Source organism: Podarcis erhardii, assembly GCF_964252035.2.
Source record: "Podarcis erhardii genome assembly, chromosome: 12".
In the NCBI taxonomy this organism is placed as follows: domain Eukaryota; kingdom Metazoa; phylum Chordata; class Lepidosauria; order Squamata; family Lacertidae; genus Podarcis; species Podarcis erhardii.
Genome location: NC_138513.1, coordinates 2,747,930 through 2,772,514, shown reverse-complemented (window position 1 = coordinate 2,772,514; position 24,585 = coordinate 2,747,930). Strand labels below are relative to the sequence as shown.

Here is a 24,585-nt window from a genome sequence, read left to right as displayed (position 1 = left end):
AAAGTACATCGTTATTTATTTGCTTGTTGCTTGCATTGACATACCAGGGAGCTGAAATATAACAAAATGCATTTCTTTTAACTGCATCTTAATGCATTTAAATGCAATTTAAATTAAAATACATACATAAAATAAACCGTTATTTATTTGCTTGTTTCTTGAGTTGACATACCAGGGAGCTGAAATGCAGCTAAATGCATTTATTTTAATTGCATTTAATTGCAATTAAAATACGTAAAATACGCCATTTATTTTTAAATGTATTTTTATTAAAGGTTTTCTTGATTTACAAAGGCATGTGCAAAGTGTCTCGTGTTTTACTTTTTTGCTTGTTTCTTGCGTTGACATAGCAGGGAGCTGAAATGCAACAAAATGCGTTTATTTTGATTGCTTTTAATGCAAGCAAAATAAATACATAAAATACACCGTTATTTATTTGCTTGTTTCTTTCATTGACATACCAGGGAGCAGAGATGCAACTAAATGCGTTTATTTTAACAGCATTGCAGCAGCCCCAGCTTGGATGCGACTGAGCGGGGAAGGGTGGGCGGGACTCGGGAAAGAAACTCCGCCTCCGCACACCCCTTCTGACGTCATAGTTGGGGGCGTCGTATTTATTTCCTTGTATTGACATACCAGGGAGCTGAAATGCAGCTAAACGCATTTATTTTAACTGCAATGATTAAATTAATTAATTAATAAAATAAAATAAAATTAATTATACAGTAATGCAGTTAAAATAAATATAAAATACACTGTTATTTATTTGCTTGTTTCTTGCATTGACATACCAGGGAGCTGAAATGCAACTAAATGCATTTATTTTAGCTGCATTTAAATGGCATCTAAATGCAATTAAAATAAATACATAAAATACACCGTTATTTATTTGCTTGTTTCTTGCATTGACATACCAGGGAGCTTAAATGCGACTAAATGCATTTATTTTAACGGCATTTAAATTGCATTTAAATGCAATTAAAATAAATAAATAAATACATACATACATAAATACATAAAATACGCCTTGTGCCTTTCTGCTGTTTTGAAGTTCAGCTCCCATCACCCCCCCCCCCAGCCAGAATGACCTGTATTATGCAGGACTGGTGACAACCCTGTCTAGAGGGCACCAGGTTGGAAAACATTGCCTTAAAGTGTGAGACAAATCTGAGCTTTATGTTTCCACAAAGTGGGATATCTATCTATCTATCTATCTATCTAATCCATGGGTAGGCAAACTAAGGCCCGGGAGCCGGATCCGGCTGAATCCCTTTCTAAATCCTGCCTGCCGACGGTCCGGGAATCAGCTTATTTTTACATGAGTACTAGTAGAATGTGCCCTTTTATTTAAAAGGCATCTCTGGGTTATTTGTGGAGCCTGCCTGGTGTTTTTACTTGAGTAGAATGTGTCCTTTTATTTATTGTGGACCTTAAAGTCCACAAATGACAACATTTTGGAGGTCCCAGGTTGCAAGGTGGTTAGATTGGTCTCAACTAGGGCCAGGGCCTTTTCGGTACTGGCCCCAACTTGGTGGAACGCTCTGTCCCAAGAGACCAGGGCCCTGCGGGACTTGACATCTTTCCGCAGGGCCTGCAAGACAGAGCTGTTCCGCCTGGCCTTTGGTTTGGACTCAGTCTGACCCTTATGTTTCCCTCCCCTTATGGTTTTGATCTATGGGGCTGCATTTTAAATTGCATTTTAACCTGTATTTTAAATTGGTTTTTTTCCCTATTATATTTTTACTGTAATTTTACTGGTGTTAGCTACTCTGAGCCAGGGAGGGTGGGGTATAAATAAAATTTATTATTATAAAAATGCATCTCCGGGTTATTTGTGGGGCATAGGAATTTGTTCAATTTCCCCAAAATAATAATAATAATCCGGCCCCTCACAAGGTCTGAGGGACAGTGGTTCGGCCCCCTGCTGAAAAAGTTTGCTGACCCCTGATCTGATTTATCTTTCTATCTGATGGTCTGTAATTCTGGGGGTCGAGGCGGTGCAAAAGTCCTGCAAATCCATCAGGAATTCCTCCTTTCCTCCAAGTCTCCGGCACCTGCCAGATGCACAACGCCCGCCAAGCCTGCAGGGGGCGTGTGCAGCGCCCTATCTCCTTCCTTCGCCTCCCTCCAGCCACACGCAGCAAACCAACGCGCCAGATACCTCCGGACTCCAACTCCCAGCAGCCCCAGCCGTCGCCGCCCACAGTCCGCCGCGGCGGGAGTTGTAGTCCGGCGACCCCTAGCGGCGTGCCGCCGCCTGCCTTCTCTCCGCTCCTTTCTTTGTAGCTGTCTACCCAACTGCCTGCCTGCCTTTCGACGCGAAAGGGGGGAGAGGGATCGAGTTATTCGAGCCGGGCGCCCGCCTGGGCATTTTTTTAACGGCTGGTTTACTTCGGAGCGCGTCGCTTGGGGCGGCAAAGCGCTTCCTTTCCCGGCAGGCGGTTCCCGGGGCAGCCCGAGAGGGGTCCTCGAGCGGGGTCCTCGAGTGACATTGGGCGCTCGTCAGGCGGCCGCTGAGGCAGAAGGTAAAAAAAAAGGGACGGTCGGGGTTCTTGTCGCTGCAGCTCCTCCTTCGACGCCGTCCGGCCCGCCGCCGCCATGTTCCGCCTCATGCTCACCCACGCGAAGAAGCACCCGAGCGTGAGTCCCGGAGGGAGCGGTATAGGCGGGGGGGGGAGGGGTTTGCTGCCTGAGGCGAAGGGAGCGCTATAGGCGGGGGGGGGAGCCCAGTCCTATTCTGCGCCCCCGCCCCGAGCCCCCTCCTTTGCCCTTTTTATTGCATTCTTCTCTTTTATTTCGAATTTTTGTTCGACACAAGATGGCAAGAAATCCTCTTTTTTTAAGGTATGCAAGGTATGCAAAGGAAAACAAAAACGAAGAAACCCCCCCCCCACAGGTGCAAAAAATCCTCTTTTTTTAAGGTATGCAAGGTATGCAAAGGAAAACAAAAACGAAGAACCCCCCCCCACAGGTGCAAGAAATCCCTCTCCCCCCCCTTTTTTTAGGTATGCAAAGGAAAACAAAAACGAAGAAACCCCCCCCCCACAGGTGCAAGAAATCCCTCTCCCCCCCCTTTTTTTAGGTATGCAAAGGAAAACAAAAACGAAGAAACCCCCCCCCCACAGGTGCAAGAAATCCCTCTCCCCCCCCTTTTTTTAGGTATGCAAAGGAAAACAAAAACGAAGAAACCCCCCCCCCACAGGTGCAAGAAATCCCTCTCCCCCCCCTTTTTTTAGGTATGCAAAGGAAAACAAAAACGAAGAAACCCCCCCCCACAGGTGCAAGAAATCCCTCTCCCCCCCCTTTTTTTAGGTATGCAAAGGAAAACAAAAACGATGAACCCCCCCCCACAGGTGCAAGAAATCCTTCTCCCCCCCTTTTTTTAGGTATGCAAAGGAAAACAAAAACGAAGAAACCCCCCCCCACAGGTGCAAAAAATCCTCTTTTTTAAGGTATGCAAGGTATGCAAAGGAAAACAAAAACGAAGAACCCCCCCCCACAGGTGCAAGAAATCCTTCTCCCCCCCTTTTTTTAGGTATGCAAAGGAAAACAAAAACGAAGAAACCCCCCCCCCACAGGTGCAAAAAATCCTCTTTTTTTAAGGTATGCAAGGTATGCAAAGGAAAACAAAAACGAAGAACCCCCCCCCACAGGTGCAAGAAATCCCTCTCCCCCCCCTTTTTTTAGGTATGCAAAGGAAAACAAAAACGAAGAAACCCCCCCCCCACAGGTGCAAGAAATCCCTCTCCCCCCCTTTTTTAGGTATGCAAAGGAAAACAAAAACGAAGAAACCCCCCCCCCCACAGGTGCAAGAAATCCCTCTCCCCCCCCCCTTTTTTTAGGTATGCAAAGGAAAACAAAAACGATGAACCCCCCCCCACAGGTGCAAGAAATCCTTCTCCCCCCTTTTTTTAGGTATGCAAAGGAAAACAAAAACGAAGAAACCCCCCCCCACAGGTGCAAAAAATCCTCTTTTTTTAAGGTATGCAAGGTATGCAAAGGAAAACAAAAACGAAGAAACCCCCCCCCCACAGGTGCAAAAAAATCCTCTTTTTTTAAGGTATGCAAGGTATGCAAAGGAAAACAAAAACGAAGAAACCCCCCCCCACAGGTGCAAAAAATCCTCTTTTTTTAAGGTATGCAAGGTATGCAAAGGAAAACAAAAACGAAGAACCCCCCCCCCACAGGTGCAAAAAATCCTCTTTTTTTAAGGTATGCAAGGTATGCAAAGGAAAACAAAAACGAAGAAACCCTCCCCCACAGGTGCAAGAAATCCTTCTCCCCCCCTTTTTTTAGGTATGCAAAGGAAAACAAAAACGAAGAAACCCCCCCCCCACAGGTGCAAGAAATCCTTCTCCCCCCCTTTTTTTAGGTATGCAAAGGAAAACAAAAACAAAGAAACCCCCCCCCCACAGATTGCAAGAAATCCTCTTTTTTTTTTTTAAGGTATGCAAAGGAAAACAAAAACAAAGAAACCCCACAGATTGCAAGAAATCCTGTCCCCCCCTTTTTTTAGGTATGCAAAGGAAAACAAAATAAAAAACCCCACATTGCAACAAATTACTCTTTGCCTTTTATATGCATACCTAAACAGAGTGCATGCCTTAAAAAAAAAAGATAGGATTTGTTGCAGCCTGCTTTCTGTCCTCGCGCAATTAAAAAGGCAAAGGGGAATTTGTTGCAATGTGGGGTTTTTTTGTTTTTGTTTTCCTTTGCATACCTAAAAAAAAAAAAAGATAGGATTTGTTACAAAGGAACAAAAAAAAACCAAACCCCAGGTTGCAACGAATTCTCCTTTACTTTTAATTACTGGAGGAAAGGAAACAGATTGCAACAAATCCTCTCTTGCTTTCTTTTTAGGTGTGCAAAGGGGGGGAAAGGAAACCCAGATCGCAACAAATTTTCCTTTGCTTTTAATTACTCGAGGAACGGAAACAGATTGCAACAAATCCTTCTTTTTTTTTAGGTATGCAAGGGGGGGTGGGACGACCCCAGATGGCAACAGATTTCTGTTTTATTTTTTAGTTATGCTAGAAAGACCAAAGCAGGTTGCAACAAATTTTGTTTTATTTTAAAGCAACGGCAACACTCCTAAACCGCCCTTCCTCTCTGCAGTGGGTGGAGAGGTAAACATAGCATACAATAAAAATATATATAACTTGTCAATAAATAATAGGCACAGATAAATGAGTGAACAGGCTTGTATTGTATTGTTTTAGTCTAAAGGGTCAGGATGCAAAACTTTTTAGGACAATGTCCCCACCCTCCTCCAAAGGTACTTTAGAAAAGATGGGATTTTTCTTGGTAGGAGAAGGATAATTTAGCTTTCTGGGCCTTGCAGAGCCTAGGAGCTGCTTCCTCCCCTTCTCTTGGCCTCTGTGATGTTAATTCTTTTGAGCTCTTAAAATGCCTTTGCAGACCACTTTCTCAGGCAGGTTTGCCAGCAGCACTGTGTTTCTACCAACACCTCCTTAGCTAGCCCCCGCTGCCAAAAGAGACCCAGTAAAGAGGTTTGTGGCAGCCATCACCAACTTGGTGCCTTCCAGATGTTGTTGGTCCAACTCCCATCATCTCTGACCATTGGCTATGCTGATGGCAATGGCTTTCAACAACATCTGCATTGATACCCTGTGAAAATGAATCTCTTTGCCTGGGATTTTTGGGTGGGCAGGCAGGTAATAGGAATTTTGTTTCTGCCGCAGATGAGAGCCCAGGTGCTTCATGGGGGTGTGCTATGCTTTTATCTGTTTTGTACAAGCAGTGTTGAATTGCTTTTATTCTCTTGCGTTTTGTTCTAATGTAACCTCCCCAGGTTAACCTCTTTGGAAGAAAGGCAGGTTAGAAATTCTCTCGTAAATAAAAATTGCGGCGGGAGGCTTAAAAAACAGTTAACAGCCTGGGAGCAGACTGAAGAGGCATGTTGTCTGCCCAAAGGGTTGCTTGAGTGTGGGCGTGTGATTCATAGTTGACCTCTCCCACCCACACTTTGTCATGGGAGGTCATCCTTATGGGGCCACAGTATCTTGGACAGAAAAAATGGACAGAGGTGGTTTTGAATATGTGCCCCTACCAGTGACAACTTTCCCTTTCCTCATCTTCATCCCTTTAAGGACATCAGGTTACCTACTTTGGGGTCTGACACATTCCCCTTCGGTTCAGACATGCGATGGCGACCTACCCTGGTATTCAACTTCCGCTTTTGATCTCAAAACATTCTGTTTTTCACAGTTGATTCCTCTGTTCATCTTTATTGGAATTGGAGGGACCGGCGCGGGCCTCTACGTCATGCGCCTTGCTCTTCGCAATCCTGATGTCTGGTAAGTCAGCCTTTCTTTCTTTGGCGATCCCTCGTAGCCGAAAAAGATTGTCTTCCCTAAACACGGTTTTAACAGTGAGTCTGTAAGTGACTGTGGAGGCCAATTCTGGATCCACACGTCCTTCCACATAGGTGGGAGTTGATCACAGTTAGGGTTTGCCAAGCTTGCCTTCCTCTTAGCACGTTTCTCCCTTGCGTCCTGAGTTCAAGTGTCTTCAAAGCCCATGACACCTTTAGTAAAGGCTGTTCTCCAATTGGAGCACTCACTGGCCAGTGTTTCCCAATTGTCGGTGTTTATACTACATTTTTTAAGATTTGCCTTGAGACGGTCTTTAAACCTCTTTTGTTGACCACCAGCATTACGCTTTCCATTTTAAGTTCGGAATAGAGTACAGTGGTGCCTCGCAAGACGAAATGAATCCGTTCCGCGAGTCTCTTCATATAGCGGTTTTTTCGTCTTGCGAAGCAAGCCCATTGACAGCTTAGCGGATTAGCGCTATTAGCGGTTTAGCGGCTTTTAGCGGATCAGCTGATAAGCGGCTTAGGGCTTAGGAAAAGGGGGAAAAAAGGGAAAAAAAACCCGCAGGAACTCGCAAGACATTTTCGTCTTGCGAAGCAAGCCCATAGGGAAATTCGTTTTGCGGAGCGCCTCCAAAACGGAAAACCCTTTCGTCTAGCGGGTTTTCCGTCTTGCGAGGCGTTCGTCTTGCGGGGCACCACTGTACAGTCATACCTTGGGTTACAGACGCCTCGGGTTGCGTTTTTTCAGGTTACGTACCCACCGAAACCCAGAAGTACCAGAACAGGTTAGTTCTGGGTTTCGGGGACTGCGCAGAAGCGCCGAATTGCAACCCACGTGTGTGCAGATGCGCTGCTGCGGGTTGCGAGTCCTGCGGGTTGCGAACGTGCGTCCCGCACAGATCGCGTTCACAACCCAAGCATCCACTGTATAGTAGTTGCTTTGGGGAGCCCTTGGCACGGTGCTGACAATTGCCACCCCCACAAAACCACGTCCCGTGCTCGCCCCAGGTGTCCTTCACGGATGAATATGAGGCAGCGCTTTTGAAGGGGACCCAAGCTTGACTCCTATCTGTGGCAGCTGCACACTGCTTTACTTTACTCAAAATTGCCTAAGTGGATGTGAGCTTGCTTCTTTCAGAAGTGACACTGCCACCGAAAAGCATCTTGGAACCCAGCGGCAGGGATTGGTGGCATGGCAGGGTCAGGCTGATGAGTATCCTTCCAAGCTTCTTGGTTGCAGACCTTTTGCCACTTCTTTTAAGTGTTGCCATCTTAAAGCACCACCTGAATAAAATATGGCATGCTCTGCTGCAGAGGTAGTATAATAATCAGATTTATATGGCTCCCATCTGACTGGCTTGCCCCAGCCATTCTGGGCAGCTTCCAACCAATTATAAAACCACAGCAAAACATTAGCATCAGCTTCTTTGCTTTAGAGCAAGAAAATCAATCATAATAGCATTGCCATTCCTTGGCTGAGTTGTATCCGAGGCATTGCAATGAGCAGTACAGCATAGCTAAAAGGATACTTTGGAAGAGAGTAAAGCCAGTTAACTGTGTGTGCAGAAAGCACAAAGACTCGCAGGAGCTTGCATGGAGAAAGTGTAGGTAAAACATAAAGGACCCCTGGACAGTTAAGTCCAGTCAATGGTGACTGGGGTTGTGGCGCTCCTCTCACTTTCACGCGAGGGAGCCGGCGTTTGTCCACAGACAGCTTTCTGGGTCACGTGGCTAGCATGACAAAAGTGCTTCTGGCACAACGGGACACCGTGATAGAAACCAGAGCGCACAGAAACGCTGTTTACCTTCCCGCCAGAGCGGTACCTATTTATCTACTTGTACTGGCATGCTTTCGAACTGCTAGGTTAGCAGGAGCTGGGACAGAGCAACGGGAGCTCACCACCATCACGTGGATGCGAATCGTCGACCTTCCGATCAGCAAGCCCAAGAGGCTCAGTGGTTTAGACCACAGCGCCACCCGCATCCCAGAAGTGTAGGATTGGGTTGCCAAACACACCAAAATGCAACCGGCTATGCACCCACATAAACAATTCTCTTCTGTATTTTATCACAGTATCAAATTCTTCTCTTGCACATAATCAACACATAAAGTAAAACAATGTAAACAGAAGTCCCAATAGATCAGTTCATTCATAGAGTCCAAATATCTGCTAGTTTCTGTTCCACGTATGTCTTTGTATGTTCATAAAATCCAAATGGGAACTTCACTACAGTTCCACAGAATCTTGACAAGGATTTCCAGAATGATGCCCTGTTTCGCCCTCCTGGACTTCATCAGTTGTACATGTTCATATGTGGTATATCAAAATACAGTGGACGCTCGGGTTGCGAACATAATCCGTAAGGGAGGCACGTTCGCAACCTGCAGCGCCACGTCTACACATGCGCGGGTTGCGATTCGGGGCTTATGCGCAAAGAGCGATTTAGCGTTTCTGTGCATGTGCGAGCGCCGAAACCCGGAAGTAACCCATTCCTGTACTTCCGGGTTTTGGCGCGTCCGTATCCCGAAAACGCACAACCTGAAGCATCTGTAACCTGAGGTATGACTGTAATGGAACTTTTGACATGGTGGCTTCATGGTGCTTTAAAGCCAGTTAAGGAGGGATGCGGGTGGCGCTGTGGGTTAAACCACAGAGTCTAGGGCTTGCCGATTAGAAGGTAGGCGGTTCAAATCCCAGTGACAGGGTGAGCTCCCGTTGCTCCTGCCAACCTAGCAGTTCGAAAGCACGTCAAAGTGCAAGTAGATAAATAGGTACTGCTCTGGCGGGAAGGTAAACAGCATTTCCGTGCGCTGCTCTGGTTCGCCAGAAGCGGCTTAGTCATGCTGGCCACATGACCCGGAAGCTGTACGCCAGCTCCCTCGGCCAATAAAGCGAAATGAGCACTGCAACCCCAGAGTCGGTCACGACTGGACCTAATGGTCAGGGGTCCCTTCACCTTAAAGGAGTTTTACTAATACTTGTGATACGGTGGGCTTTTTTTTTACATCCCACATTATAAAAGAAGTGTGCGCTTCTGGTGGCATTGAAGAGGCCATGATCATTAAATTGGTGAGAACCTTGTGACAACAATTGGGTAGAGCGGTTATGCTTTATGCTGTAGGTTTTTCTCCTCCTTACAAAGATGTACTGACTGCTGTCTGCCTCTTGTCACGTTTCTCTGCCTAGTTGGGACAGAAAGAACAACCCGGAGCCTTGGAACAAGCTGGGACCCAATGACCAGTACAAGGTATGGTACAAAATACTATACTATAACTAGGGTTATAGTGCTGGTTATCCTATAGGCCAGGAATGGGGAGTCTGGTGTCCAGCAGAGGTTGATGGACTCCAATTCCCATCCACTGATTAGGAATGATGGGAGTAGAAATCCAACTCAGATATTTAAGCTAATCACCAAATAGCACCTTAAACCTAGGTTATGGTTGCCACAACAAAATGTTGAGGCACCATTTTTTCTTGGTGACATTTAATATAACCAGTGAACCTCCTTGAGATCTATGGATGATGATAATGATAGTTTTTTATTTATACCCCACCCTTCCCGGTTCAAAAACCGGGCTCAGGGCAGCTAACAATAAATTTAAAACACTTAATTATAAAAGCAGCATAAAATACAGTGTAAAAACATGAATAACAGTAAATTTCAAAAATCAATTTAGGGGAAATGAGCATTAGATAATCCCCAGGGCTAGCTGGCTGAATTGGTCCTACTTGGGCCAGCGAGGAGACCAGGGGAGAATTAGCTGTGGGGTCTCAGAGCCGATAATATTCATATAAGGGGAAGGGATGGGAAGGGAAATAAAAGATCAGGCTGAATTCAGATTAAAGGCCAGGCGGAATAGCTCTGTCTTACAGGCCCGACGGAAGTTAAATCCTGAAGGGCCCTGGTCTCATGGGACAGAGCATTCCACCAGGTCGGAGCCATCACTGAAAAGGCCCTGGTGGAGGATAGTCTGACTTCCTTAGGGCCCGGGACCTCTAAACTATGGTTGTTCAGGGATGAAAGGCGGTTAATAATAATAATAATAATAATAATAATAATAATAATGTGTGATTACAGCATTTCAGGGGGTTGGACTAGATGACCCTCGGGTCCCTTTTGTGATTCTTCACTCTCCCCTCCGGTTCAATCTTCTCAACTCTGCATGATAAATCCAAGTTGCTGCCATTGACCCGTGATTCTGCCTGCAAAATTGCTTTTAAGCCCATTAAAGTTGAATGATTAGAGATCTTTTCCTCCTGCTGAATCAATGGGGTATAATTTCAGTGTGTGCGCAAAACAGAAGAATTGTGATATTAACTGCCTCTTTAGGGCTCCTAGACACTTACCCAGTTTCTTGCAGTTCAGCTCTGAAAATACTTCCTTGTGCCTTGCTCTTTCTTGCCTAGGGCAATTATTTCTGGGTAGCGTGGAATCTGCTTGCCCCTTGTAGTACATTCTGCCTGCCCTTGCACAACTGTGTGATATTTAAGGCATCCCAGCTCTTGTCTGCCAAAGAGAGCAGAAAGCTCTGTTTCTCCCATATTTGGCTTTGTATAAAAGCCGTTGTCCGGCTGTGTTGCTAAAAGAGGCCAGAGGCATGTGAAAATGAGAACACTTTGAGAACCGGTGCTTTAAATAACTGGAGATGTTTAAACAAAACAAATTCCTTCCAGTAGCACCTTAAAGACCAACTAAGTCAGTTCTTGGTATGAGCTTTCGTGTGCATGCACACGAAGAACTGACTTAGTTGGTCTTTAAGGTGCTACTGGAAGGAATTTGTTTTGTTTTGACTATGGCAGACCAACACGGCTACCTATCTGTAATTGAGATGTTTAGTGTTGCGTTCTAAACAAAACGTACAAACTCTTGCAATGTAAAGGTTAGAGACCCAGGAAAGGCAACCAGCAGCCTGGAAAATAAATCTCACTGTGATGATGTGTTCATGCATTCTGAATAAGGATGCAACATTTAGCTGATAAATATTTAAGCAGGTGCTCCTGATTTAATTTAAAAACCAATTAACTATAAAAGGCTTTATCACCTGCAAGTGGTAACTCTCACCTTTGAGTGAGATGGGGAAATGGCTTTGTTAAAAGGGTCCCTCCAACAACAGTGGCATGCATTATTTAAACACCAATCTGTTTCTTAAACTTTTATTTATATGCAGATGCATACAGATTTGCTTAAAACGCGTAATATGCTGCAAATTTAGTTGGTTAAGGTGGCTGCCAGCCCTATAACTTCAGCTTATCCTAATATAGTGAGTGATTCAAAAGTCTTTGCATGTGTGCAGATTGTCTGCAATCTGGAGAACAGGGCAACTAAGATCGTGTACATTTCTGACCTCTTACTGTCAGAGGAGATTACTATTTATTCTGCAAAACTATGAAACTTAAGGCTTGCATCCTGGGCTACTTCACAACCCCCGGCAGATGATTTTCAGGGGGGTACCCAGGTGCAGTGAGTAAGAAAGTGAAAACAAGGTCACCATTTGGGTACAACTTGAACTGCTAAAAGGTTTAAAGGCTTGTTCTGGGAGTTCAAAAACTTTTGATGCAATCCAGAGGAGAATTAAGCCTTTCTTGAGTCCTCTGAAATAACGGAGTGCTACGTTCTAGGCTTTCACAAAATCTTCTTTCACCATTTTGTGATCTACAGCTCTCAAACGACTAAGACGTAAAAAAAAACAGAAGCTGCCTTTCGGCTTCAGTGTTTATATACTCAGTGACCTGTCTTTCAAATACAGTGGTACCTCGGAATCCGCTCTGGAAGTCCGTTTGACTTCCAAAATGTTCAGAAACCAAGGTACCACTTCCGATTGGCTGCAGGAAGCTGCTGCAGCCAATCGGAAGCCACAGACATTGCGTCAGACATTTGGGTTCCAAAGAAGGTTCGCAAACTGGAACACGCACTTCCGGGTTTGCGACATTCAGGAGCCAAAACGTTTGACTCGCAAGGCGTTTGGGATCCAAGGTAAGTGGAAATGAAACAGCTGGTTGCAATGGTGAAATTTTGGTGGCGCTGTCACTCTGTAATGGCAGTGCTGAAGTCGCAAGTCGGATCTCCTATTTATAGCCAAGGAGTGGACCCAAGGGGGACTGCTCCCCCAAGGCCCTACCTTCCAGGTAGCAGTGACCTAAGGTTTTCCAGTAAAACATGAAATGGTGCACACACTATATCTTGTTCGTGTGCTTAGTTCATAACATTTCTCTTAGTTAAATCAATAATAATACTTTTATCACTTATACCCTGCCCATCTGGCTAGATTTCCCCAGCCGCTATGGGCAGCTTCCAGCAAAATATAAAAAACAATGTCAAACATTAAAAACTTCCTGATACAGGGCTGCCTTCAGATGTCTTCTAAAAGTTGTGTTGTTCTTTATCTCCTTGACATCTGACGGGAGGGCGTTCCACAGGGCGGGCGCCACCACCGAGAAGGCCCTCTGCCTGGTTCCCTGTAACCTCACTTCTCGCAGGGAGGAAACCGCCAGAAGGCCCTCAGAGCTGGACCTCAGTGTCTGGGCTGAACGATGGGGGTGGAGACGCTCCTTCAGGTATACTGAGCCGTTTAGGGCTTTCAAGGTCAGCACCAACACTTTGAATTGTGCTCGGAAATGTACTGGGAGCCAATGTTTCAGGACCAGTGTTATATGGCCTCGGCGACCACTTCAGTTACCAGTCTAGCTGCTGCATTCTGGATTAATTGTAGCTTCCGAGTCACCTTCAAAGGTAGCCCCACGTAGAGCGCATGGCAGTAGTCCAAGCAGAAGGTAACCCTTTGTACGATAGGCTTTTCATCCTAACAGCTGTGCTTCCCTCTTCCAGTTCTATGCGGTGAACGTGGACTACGACAAGCTGAAAAAGGATCGCCCAGATTTCTGAAGAGCAAACATTCTCCCTTCTACAAGCTGCACAAGATGAAGTGGTTTAGGTCTTCCAGAAGCCATCCGCACAACTCATACATTTAAATAATCCAGGAAATGTTAAAACTGATTGCACAACGCACTTAAATCATGTTTTGCGACAGAGCTTGTTGGGACCCTAATAAAACCTAAAGCTTGAAATCTTAACACTTTTTTCTTTTTGCGCCGCAAGAGTTTCCTGACACGGGCAGCTGCGTGATTTCGATGGGAGGGCAGAGTTGAAATAATTTATCATAAATATTTGTGGCCTGTAGCCGTACGCCACTGCCTAAAAATAAAAAGCTGTCAGCCTTGACTGATGTGAAATCCTCAGTTAAAAATAAGCACTCTCATGTTCTTTTTTTCTGAAATGCATTTACTAAAGAGCAGGGAAGCCGTATTTCAAGTGTAGCTTATGTTGGAAAATAGCAGAATTCTGATACTTTTGCTGATCTTCAGCATAGACTTAAGAGAATTGATTGGCGTATAACATATTTTATGTTGCAGAGGGAAGGAGAAAGCTTAAGTTGCTGCCTTGTAGTATCACTGCACCCAATGTCTACTTGGAAGTAAGTCCTACTGAATTCAGTGGGGCTTCCTCCCTTGTAGGTGAGATTGTAGCCTTTGCCATTTTTGAGAGAGCTGTGGTATCAAGTGATCAAAAATAAAAGTAAATGACTAAAACAAAATCCTTGTGTCTGAATAGCAAGTTCATGACGCTTAAGCTTTTGCCAGTCCAACAATGAAATGGTCCTCTTCTGGTCTCACTACAGTGGAAAGGCATAAAATAATAAAATACAGTGGTGCCTCGCAAGATGAAATTAATCCGTTCCGCGAGTTTCTTCGTCTTGCGGTTTTTTCGTCTTGCGAAGCACGGCTATTAACGGCTTAGCGGCTTTAAGAAAAAGGAAACGAACTCGCAAGTACTCTCGTCATGCGAAGCAAGCCCATAGGGAAATTTGTCTTGCGGAACGACTCAAAAAACGGAAAACTCGTTCGTCTTGCGCGTTTTTCGTCTTGCGAGGTACCACTGTAATAAAGATTAATAATAATAATAATAATATATTAATTATTTATTAGCCAGTGAGCGCTTGGTAGGCAGAGCTGAGGTGTGGGAATCTTAAGTCAGGGACACTGAGAACTTTAAATGTTTTTGAAAGGGAGAAATGGTTACAAAATAAAAATAAATAGGGGAAAAAAGATACTGGCAGAAACTGCCAGTAAATAGTTTAGATAAGAGATGCAGAGGAAAAGTAAAATGGCATGGTGCTGGAATGGTTTCAGAATTTCTGATTTGGGAGTGAATTATCGGACTTTCTGAAACTTGCTGCACTTATTTAAGTGCTATGTTAAAAGATTCTCTCTTGGAAGTCTTCCTTTGTAACGTAAGAAAAGCCCGCTGGGTCAAGCCATTGGCCCAAGTTCAGCATCCTGTTCTCACAGATGCCTGTGTACAAATCGCAAGCAGAATCTGAGCACAACGGCACCTGCAATTCTCAGGAACTGATACACAGAAATTAGAGTTCAAATGGCATCCACCCGAGGGTGGTTTTATTCAGATGTGAACCTGGCTCCACCTAAGCGCCACCACTAGCTGCCGATGGACAACATCCCTCCTTACAGCTGCCAAGAGACTGAGAATTGTTAGGAGACAGCACCCCCCGTTCTCTTTTGGGACAACAACTCACAATAATTGATCGAATGTTAAAAGCTTCCCTAAACAGGGCTGCCTTCAGATGTCTTCTAAAAGTCAGATAGTTGTTTGTTTCCTTGATATCTGGTGGGAGGGCGTTCCACAGGATGGGCGCCACCACCGAGAAGGCCCCCTGCCTGGTTCCCTGTAGCTTCGCTTCTCGCAGGGAGGGAACCGCCAGAAGGCTCTCGGAGCTGGACCTCAGTATCCGGGCAGAACAATGGGGACAGAGACGCTCCTTCAGATCTTGCACTTTAACATTCCTCCTAAATTTTTGACCCGTCAACCAGGATTTAAAAGGAGTGTCTTTTTTTACAAACGCTCTTTTGCCAAGGGGATTTGGGAAACATAATTTCTACTCAAACCACCTAGAAAATGATTTTAAAATATGGAAAGGAGAAAGTCCCTGAATGCTGCTGCTCATTTCATTTTTAAATTTTTGTTAGGGGCATTTTTGCCTGTTGTTGCTTAGTTGAGAGAGGGGCAGCCTGTATAGGGGCTGGAGTGCTCGAGCATTGGGGTGAGGGGGTTCAAATGCAGTCCTCCAGCTCTTTCTGGGTCTCAGGACTCCCCCCCCCCCAAAAAAATGCCTCCTCTTCTTCACCCCTCACCAGCCCTACCCTTTCTACCACCTCAAGTGTTTTAGCCTGGCTGGAATTTGCCCTTGAGCTCCGAGAGTGCCCCATGCTTGCCTAGATCAACGATGGAGAGGGATGGTCTGAAACAGCAACCTTCCTGTACCAAGGTAAAATGCTCATCTCGGTGCCTGGCCCGCTTTTGCCTCTGGAACTGCCTGCCACAGGAATGTGGCCCCTGGAAAGTTGTCTGGAATGGGAATGTGGCTCTCCACCTGAAAACAGCACATCCCGTAGTAGACCATACAGGAGCCATGTCACACCAGAGCAGGCTGATCCAGTAACGGGATCACTGCTTTTTTTGATAACTGAAATTATGCACAGCAAGTGCAAATGCTGAGTGCTTCTTTTCTCCAGTGCTGATTTTCTTCATGGGAAAGTCGACCACGGAAAATCCTAGTTGAAGCCTGAAGAGCTATAGCCCAGCCCATTTCCCAACCTCAGCAAAGCACGGGAATTTTGGTCACCTTGCCCCAGTCGTTCATATACCGACAGCAAAATTCGATTTGGTAAGCATGGTACCTGCAAGAGATCTCTTGGGAGAAGCTACTTCTACATTAACAGTAGGATAGTGAAAGGAGTGAAGCAGAAACTGTTTGACTCTGACATCAGCGGTAGAGAGAGATCGGCCTTTGCCAACCTGGTGCCCTCCAGGTGTTTTGCTCGGCCTAATTTTGCCTCTGGAACTGTCTGCCACTGAATTCGGTCAAGTGGTAGCAGGCGTCACGGTTATCCTCCTTATCTTTGAAATGCGGGTGTATAACGTGTTTCTCTCAAGATCAGCATGCCCCTCAAAGTACCAGACAAACTTTTTAAAAGTTGCAAAGCCGTTAGATCTACTAAAAATGTTTATTGCTGATAAACATCTTAAAATCTTCCCTAGTTTACAAATGGAACAAAAAAGTTCATTGTTATGAGCACATTATTCTCCTCTGCACGGTGAAACAAATATATTCAGTACATCTGCTCTCTTATTCAAAACATTTACATCTCTAAGTAACAGATCTATGCCGCTATCCCAACTATAATTGTATTTGAAATAATAGATCTATATTAATATATTTTCCAACTATCAGTTTTTCAGATTTATTTAGTTGCTTTCTCTCTCTCTCTGTCTCATTAGCTCTCTACCGGTATCGTAGCGATTATTAAATACAGTTAAGTTTTCTGACTGCAATCTTAAAACTCACCCCCTGTTTTTCTTAAAGGTTAGGGATTTTGCATCCATCATATTGACATCTGCAAAATGCTTCCATTTATCCTCCAAGCAAACTGCCAAGCTCCATGTCACTCCCATCGTTTGTGGCTGCCAAAATGTTCATTTATCTCCCTTACAGTGCGTATAAGCCTTTCCGCACAATAAAATCTAGTTACATTATCAGGGTATTTTTTTTCTTTCCAGGGCGGGCTAATACTTTGCAGCTGCAACTTCATTTTTAAACCTACTCATTATTATCTGGCTCCTGCAGTTTCTCTCTTACACATGCACCCTCCATGCGCTGAAGATTGCTTGGGTTAGAGCGCATGCAAAATGGTCCTTCTGCCTCAGAAGGGCTGCTCTGTCCCCGCCAAGAGAAAGCCCCAAGACTGAAAGCCTAATAACAAGATTTTCTTCACCGCTGCTCAATTAAAACCTGAGGATATTCGCTTGCAACTTGCGGCGCACTGGAGCAAAGCTGTGACGTTTCAAGGCTTACCTGGGAGCAAGCCCCACCGAATCGCACAGGGCTCGCTTTCAAGTAGAACTGTTTTTCTTAAAATGGGCAGGGATTCTCAAACCGCACAGAGGAAATCAAACTTAAAACACTCCAGCCTTGAAGCCTCGTAACACTTTCAACCTTGGATTAACCATGGATGTCCACAAAACCTACCTTTTTTCGATGGTTTTAAATACAGGAACCTCTAGAAAGCTTATACCAGTGTTGTCTACCTTGACTAGAGATTTGAGATCAGGCTCTCTCCCAGAGATGCCGTTCAGGATTCGAAATTGGGACCTGCTGCACGAACAACAGATGCTCTGCACCTGAGCGACCGCCAATTAGGAGCCTAGGGCTTGCCGATCAGAAGGTCGGCGGTTCGAATCCCCGCAATGGGGCGAGCTCCTGTTGCTCAGTCCCTGCTCCTGCCAACCTAGCAGTTCGAAAGCACATCAAAATGCAAGTAGATAAATAGGTACCACTCCAGCGGGAAGGTAAATGGCGTTTCCGTGCGCTGCTCTGGTTCGCCAGAAGCAGCTTAGTCCTGCTGGCGACATGACCTGGAAGCTGTACGCCGGCTCCCTCGGCCAATAAAGCGAGATGAGCACCGCAACCCCAGTCGGCCACGACTGGTCAGGGGTCCCTTTACCTTTACAGGTTGTGCTTCATCCTGTCCCATGAAACAAAGGTGTCGAGATTGAGGCAGCAATTTTAAACCCTCTCACCTGGGAGTAAGTCCCACTGAATTCGGCCGGATTTACTTCTGAGTAAACATGGATAGGGGTTGTGCGCTGTAAGGTTTTCAAGTCGGTCCCAATATTTATTTATTTATTTATTAAAGGAAAAAGCCATCAACGTGGAAGTCTGCATTCTTTACCTGCTTGGGTGGACAAGTGGAGAGTCGCAATCTTCAAGGCAGGTGAATTTCAAGTTGATTTGGAGCAGCTCCTTTTGCTGAAGGGCTGGGTCCAAATGCTGTTGGACTCCCAGCAGCCCCACTGATCAGGGGTTGAGTGGGGAGTTGTGCCCCAACAACATCTGGAAGGCCAAAGGTTTCCCACCCCTGTTTTAGCACATTTAATCCCAGTATTACGAAGGTAATCTTCAATTTATGCCCATTTGCTCATCCGGAAAAGGTCACCGGATTACTGGGCACACTACTGGGTCACAGAATCCAAGAAATGCCTTGTTAGAATGGACCCTGTGGATCATCTAGCCAAGGTTTCCCAAACTTGGGCCTCCAACAGTTTTTGGACTACAATCCCCATCATCCCTGACTAGCTAGGGGTGATGGGAGTTGTAGTCCAAAAACAGCTGGAGACCCAAGTTTGAGAAACCCTGATCTAGTCCAACCCCCTGCAATACAGGAATATGCAAGCTGTCTGGTACTGGGATCAATCCTACCATCTTGCACCACGCTCTAAGAGAGTCGTGGCCTGATAGAAAACAGGTTGCTGTAGCTGCAATACTAACCATGCAGGTATATCGTTAAAAATAATGTATTTAGGGACCCATTTCTGAAAGGAGAGTCCCAGAGACGAAAACACTGAAAGCACAGCTGTGAGACAAACTCAGGCCATCTTGCCTGTAAGTTGAGATTCACAGCATCAACACCACTGGTGGAGCTTTTCCTTCACTTTTAAATGAATCACAGTATAGGGAAAATCTAATTTAACACTGTGGATGGATGGAGCAAAACAGCCTGGTCTAACATTTTTAACACTCATGAAAGTCCAGAAGCCTGCTCTGTTAGAAGTGGGTAAGGTTTTAACAGCTCAGGGTTGGGGTCTGGACGGGGACACCTGAGCTCCTCCAGATTTTGTAGGACTCCAACTCTCAGTAGCCCCAGAAACCAGCATGGCTAAAGGCCAGGGGTGGTGGGAATTAATAGTCCAGCAAACTCTGAAAGGCCACACAGGGTCCCCACCCCTGTTAATGGGGAATCTCCTCTGTTTAAAACTCTTGAGGGAGGGATCTGCAAGTTGATATGTTTTGGGCAAACTCAAGGTAGATTGCACCAGCAAATTCTGCTTTCGTGGTCAGCTTGGGTTCAAGCTGGTGGGAACGGAAGGCTTTAAGGATATCGGGAATGGTGGTGGATCACATTTGCTCTTTTTCAGAGCAAAATTATGAGAAGGGCAATAGGAACTTTTCCCAAACCACTGCTGGGTAGACATAAGCAACAAGGTGTCTCTCACAATGTATACCCTTAGTCTAAGTGCTCCCAAAACCTGGCGTCGACCTTCATGAATTAGATGGAACGCGGAATAAAATAAATATTTTGAGATTACTGCCTTCACCCATAAAGGGTTAGGGTCCCATCAGTTTGCCTAGACCAGGTATAGGCAAGCTCGGCCCTCCAGATGTTTTGAGACTACAATTCACATCATCCCTGAATACTGGCCCTGTTTGTTGTTGTTGTTTAGTCGTTTAGTCGTGTCCGACTCTTCGTGACCCCCTGGACCAGAGCACACCAGGCCCTCCTGTCTTCTACTGCCTCCTGCAGTTTGGTCAAACTCATGCTGGTAGCTTCGAGAACACTGTCCCACCATCTCGTCCTCTGTCGTCCCCTTCTCCTTGTGCCCTCCATCTTTCCCAACATCAGGGTCTTTTCCAGGGAGTCTTCTCTTCTCACGACATGGCCCAAGTCTTGGAGCCTCAGCTTCAGGATCTGTCCTTCCAGTGAGCACTCAGGGCTGATTTCCTTCAGAATGGAGAGGTTTGATCTTCTTGTAGTCCATGGGACTCTCAAGAGTCTCCTCCAGCACCAGAATTCAAAAGCATCTATTCTTCGGCGATGAGCCTTCTTTATGGTCCAGCTCTCACTTCCACACATCACTACTGGGAAAACCATCGCTTTAACTATACGGACCTGTTAGCTAAGGGATGGTGGGAGTTAGTCCCAAAACATCTGGAAGACCGAGTTTGCCTATGCCTGGCCTAGATTCTGGAGAAGAGTTGCAATCAACTCGCAGCAGCAGGAACAAATGGCAGGACAAGGCAACGCAACGGCTGTCACTCACCACAGCTATGCTTCCCCTTAACTGAGGGTGCCTCTGAATACCAGCTGCTGCAGGTCGCAGAATGGAAGGGACCGCAAGGGTCATCTAGTCCACCCCCTATTTCTTGCCCATGACCCTTAGATTAAGTCTCTCCTGTTCTACCAACTGAGCTACCCCAGATCGCAGGGGGGGAAGAATTCCTGTTGCACCCAGGTCCTTCTCTGCAGGCTTCCCACTGGGGTATCTGCTTGCTGGACTGGATGGTCCTCCGGCCTGATCCTGCAGCCAGGCTCTTCTGTTCTCATTTCTACATGGATGGGGCTCAAAGCGAAATACTGGTTCCCACCCTATGGAGAGAAGGGGATATTCTTCTTTTAACAGGCGTTAGTCTGAGCTGCGCCAGCACCAGGGCTTGATGTCGCAGAGCCAATTCTGGCTTGGGTCAACTCTGACGAAGGCTTACATAGTGCTCAACATAGCACTGTATCTTCTCCCCATGCACAGCCGCCAGGCAAAGACCAAAACAACTGGAATTGGGTGTTTAGCTAAGGGTAGAACAGCAGCTTCAGGTCAGAATATAAAATCGACAGGGACTAACATTGCACAAGCGGCCCACCTGATTTAAGTATGAAGCACTCTGGCCACTAAGGCAGAGCTTTCCAAACTTTTCATGTTGGCGGCACACTTTTGAGGCATGCGTTATTTCACAACACAGTCATTCAGTTTTACTAGCAAACCGGAGGTTAAACTAACCTCTTTCCAGCCCCGGGAGGAGAGCAGGGAGCTTTCACAAGACACGCCTATACACTGCAGCTGACACGCTAATGTGTCAGTTTGGAAAACTGTGCGTTAAAGGATCAGCTGGGATGCAAAACGAGGAAGTTCCAAGCTGTTTGCATAACAAGAAACGAAGGAGTGGGAGAAGCAGAAAGGAAAAGTAGTGGTGGCAGCTTGTAGGAATGGTTTTCCTGTGTCGCAAGAGGCCTCTGCACTACAAGGGCAGATGTTTGAAGATCTCCAGGCACAACTGGCAGAAGCAGCAAGATGCTTCAACTAGCAGTATTTAGTCTTGAGTTGCAGCCTCTATAGAAAGGAGGGAAAGGGGTGGGGAGAAGCAACACACACACACACACACACACACACACACACACCCATCAGCCCCAACTAGAATGGCCAATACAGTGGACACTCGGGTTGCGAACGTGATCCGTGCGGGAGGCACGTTCGGAACCCGCAGCGCCTTGTCTGTGCACGCACGGGTTGCAATTCGGCGCTTCTGCGCAAACTACAATTTAGTGCTTCTGCGCATGTGTGACTGCCGAAACCCAGAAGTAACCCGTTCCGGTACTTCCGGGTTTTGCCGGGTCCGTAACCTGAAAAAACACAACCTGAAGCATCTGTAACCCAAGGTATGACTGTAGTCTGGGAGGATAGGTGCTAAGCCCAGCAGCAAACAGTGCGTGTCATGGGTCCCTCACTGAAGCCCCAGGGAGGTTTCTCAAACAGACACCAGCACTGAGAATCAACTCAAAACAGCCTGGGCCAATCTGGTGCACTCCAGATATTTCAGACCCCAATTCCCATTAGCCCCAGCATCGCGCAGACCACCGACTTGAGAGCAAGCAGTCCTTCTGTCTAGTCAAGACACACACATACCTGCAGAGCTCGGAGGAGCGAGCCATCCAGCACAGGTAAGCCTGTTTAATGGTCACAGATCTAGCTGGCTGTTACAGGTAGCACGGTCCTGCTGATGCAAGGATGACCGAACGGTGTTCTGGCCTGCGGCACTTGCTAGATGCCCAGCCGGACTGCACGTACAGAAAGACCAGGCCTGGAAAGCTCCTATTTCCTAAAGTACAGCAACAGGAAGGCCAATCTGGAGGATTTGAAGGAGGGCAATTTCTGAGAAGAACCTCCACCTTAACACACACAAAAATGTTCACAAGCAAATCGAGGGCCAGTTAAGCCGGGGGTGAGAACCTGCCCCTTCCTCCCCACCAGTGATGTCGGACTCCCAACTCCTAGCAGCCAGTATGGCCAATGGTCAGATCTGGCAGAAGTTTTAATTCCAGCAACGCATGGAAGGAGGCAGGGTCCTCATCCCTGCAGGAAATGATGGATATGGAGGCTTGGCTTGGCTTGGCAAGGAAAAGCGGCCCAGGAGGCAGAAAGAATCCACCAAGATTCTGCACGGGAAGTCCCCTGCTCTCAACACTCCCTGATGGGGTCGCCATGTTCAGAACCACTCAACATTCACCTTACTCCCCCACCTTCCAGCAGCCATTATACCTCACAGCACAAACTGGATTTTCCTTACTTTTGCACACCCAGGGGCCTGAAAAAGCAGTTTGCAGCGCATTGCAAAAGGTTCTGATTTTTGGGTGGTGGGGGAACGGGACATTTCACTGGGCCAGATCCCAGCTGCAGAGAAGAGATCGTGGGCAACTCGCAGGAGCAATACACTTCTTCCATCCCCTGACCAGTGCACAGAAAATAAAAATAACCACTCAAGCAGTCACACTTGTGGGATGTTGTAGATACCAAATCCTTGCAGCGAGGAAAGACTCCCTGCGGGTGTCGGAACCGAACCCCTGAACTCCCCAGCCTTCCACAGCATCAGACGTCTGTTTTTATTATTTCAGTCACCTCAACATAAAAAGCTACAGCAGCTCTACAGCCCCCTAAGTAAGAACACCCCACCTGTAATACTACGAAACAGCTGAAGGGATAAGATAGCGCCTTTTTTCCTCTCTCTCCGTTTTCTTTTAAAGCTCAATATTAAATATTAAATACTCTCGATTTTAGGCATACATTACTTTTGTCAAGAAAGACAAAATTAAAGGGGAAACAGCCCTAAGCACCCGACTCTGAGCACCCCGGCAGGGGGGAGACGCCGTCGCCCTTGCCAGATCAATACGACGCCTCCTTCGGATACGATGGGGGAAATGGGGAGCTCAGAGTGTCTCTTCAAGCATGGGGCATGTTTGCAGCATCAAAGAGCATGTAAGAGGGGCCCCCGGTTCCTTTTCTCTCTTTTCTTTTTTGCCAGAATTTCTCTTGTGTCCCGAAAATTCCAATGTTACTCCTGTGAAGTCAAAAAAGGGGTTTGCGACTACAGGCACTTCCACCCGGTGGACAGTTGGCAACCCATCCCGTTCCCGCGTCCAGTCCTCCTTAAGAGGAGAAGCCAGGAATAACCGCTGCCAACTTTTCCTACGTTTCTTGAAAAAGAAAAAGGAAAAAAGAAACGAAACTGTTCAGAGTCTCCTTTTTTTGATTTTAGCAAAGAAGGTTACTTTAAAAGCACTTAGGAAGTGTGTACTAAAGTCTCCTGCGGTCCTCAGAGGAGCGAGTCGTCAGTACATCCTCCTTCGAGTCCGTAGCGGAATTCCTGCAAGTTGGAGACGCCGTAGAAGTGGACGAAGGCCGCCGCCACCACCAACACGTGGAAGATCTGATGAGACTGGAACTGCGGGAAATGCAAGGAGGGCATAAAAAAAAAAAAAATCAGAGCCAGGGATTTGGGCAAGGGAGGCAGTGAGGTGCAGCGGTTAGAGGGCTGGACTAGGACCAATGGTACCAAATAGTATGGGAAACAACCCTACTAGAAAAATTAACCAATAAACTGAAACTGACACGGGGACAAATAGAAGATGACGCCTTCACCCCGGTATGGCTCCCCTTTATGACATTCACAGCCCAACAAGACAATGACAATAATCCACCAACAGCATACAAATCAATATGGCTAACCTGATCCAAAACACCCACCCACCCCACGAAAACAAAGACCATCGCAGCCAACCACAAATGAACAACCACACCCTAGGCCAACCCCAACCTCTCTCACCACCAAAGGAACACAAGCGAACAACAGAGAACCTGCACAAGCAACGCTGACACAAAACCCCACATATATTAGGTAAAATAGAAACATTGCCACCCCACGCTCACCCATCTTTCCCTCCCTCCACCTCTTTCCCCCTTTTCCTCCTAATGTCTCAACAAATGAAACTGATTTGTAAAAATGTTACATGGGGGGCAAAAATACAAGAGAGAGACATTACACACACTTTTGCAAATCAAGAAAATCTTTAATAAACAAAAACAAAAAAAAACCTATGAAGCTCACTGCGAGGCACAGGGGTCCACCACTGTCTCTCAGACTAACCTACCTGGCAGGCTTGTTGCTGAGATTAAATGAGACGCGAGAGACCCGTGCATGCCAGGCATAGGCAAACTCCGGCCCTCCAGATGTTTGGGACTACAACTCCCATGATCCCTAGCTAACAGGGCCAGTGGTCAGGGATGATGGG

General features: G+C 46.3%; 2 protein-coding genes across 2 annotated transcripts in view; one reads left to right on the top strand and one right to left on the bottom strand.

The window, feature by feature from the left end:
* The first annotated feature begins 2,481 nt into the window (after positions 1 to 2,481).
* On the top strand, positions 2,482 to 13,410 carry NDUFA4 (NDUFA4 mitochondrial complex associated). The gene is made up of 4 exons (XM_081834607.1): positions 2,482 to 2,640; positions 6,229 to 6,317; positions 9,526 to 9,586; positions 13,166 to 13,410. The coding sequence occupies exons 1-4, from the start codon at positions 2,599 to 2,601 to the stop codon at positions 13,220 to 13,222; spliced, it is 249 nt and encodes an 82-aa protein (XP_081690733.1). The 5' UTR covers positions 2,482 to 2,598; the 3' UTR covers positions 13,223 to 13,410.
* A 2,990-nt stretch (positions 13,411 to 16,400) lies between these two features.
* LOC309326010 (adiponectin receptor protein 1) overlaps positions 16,401 to 24,585 on the bottom strand; it is a 30,528-nt gene continuing 22,343 nt past the window's right edge. The window contains exon 7 of the mRNA XM_081834514.1: positions 16,401 to 23,738. Coding sequence (XP_081690640.1) covers positions 23,610 to 23,738 — 129 coding nt within the window. The 3' untranslated portion in view covers positions 16,401 to 23,609. The remainder of the gene's footprint in view (positions 23,739 to 24,585) is intronic.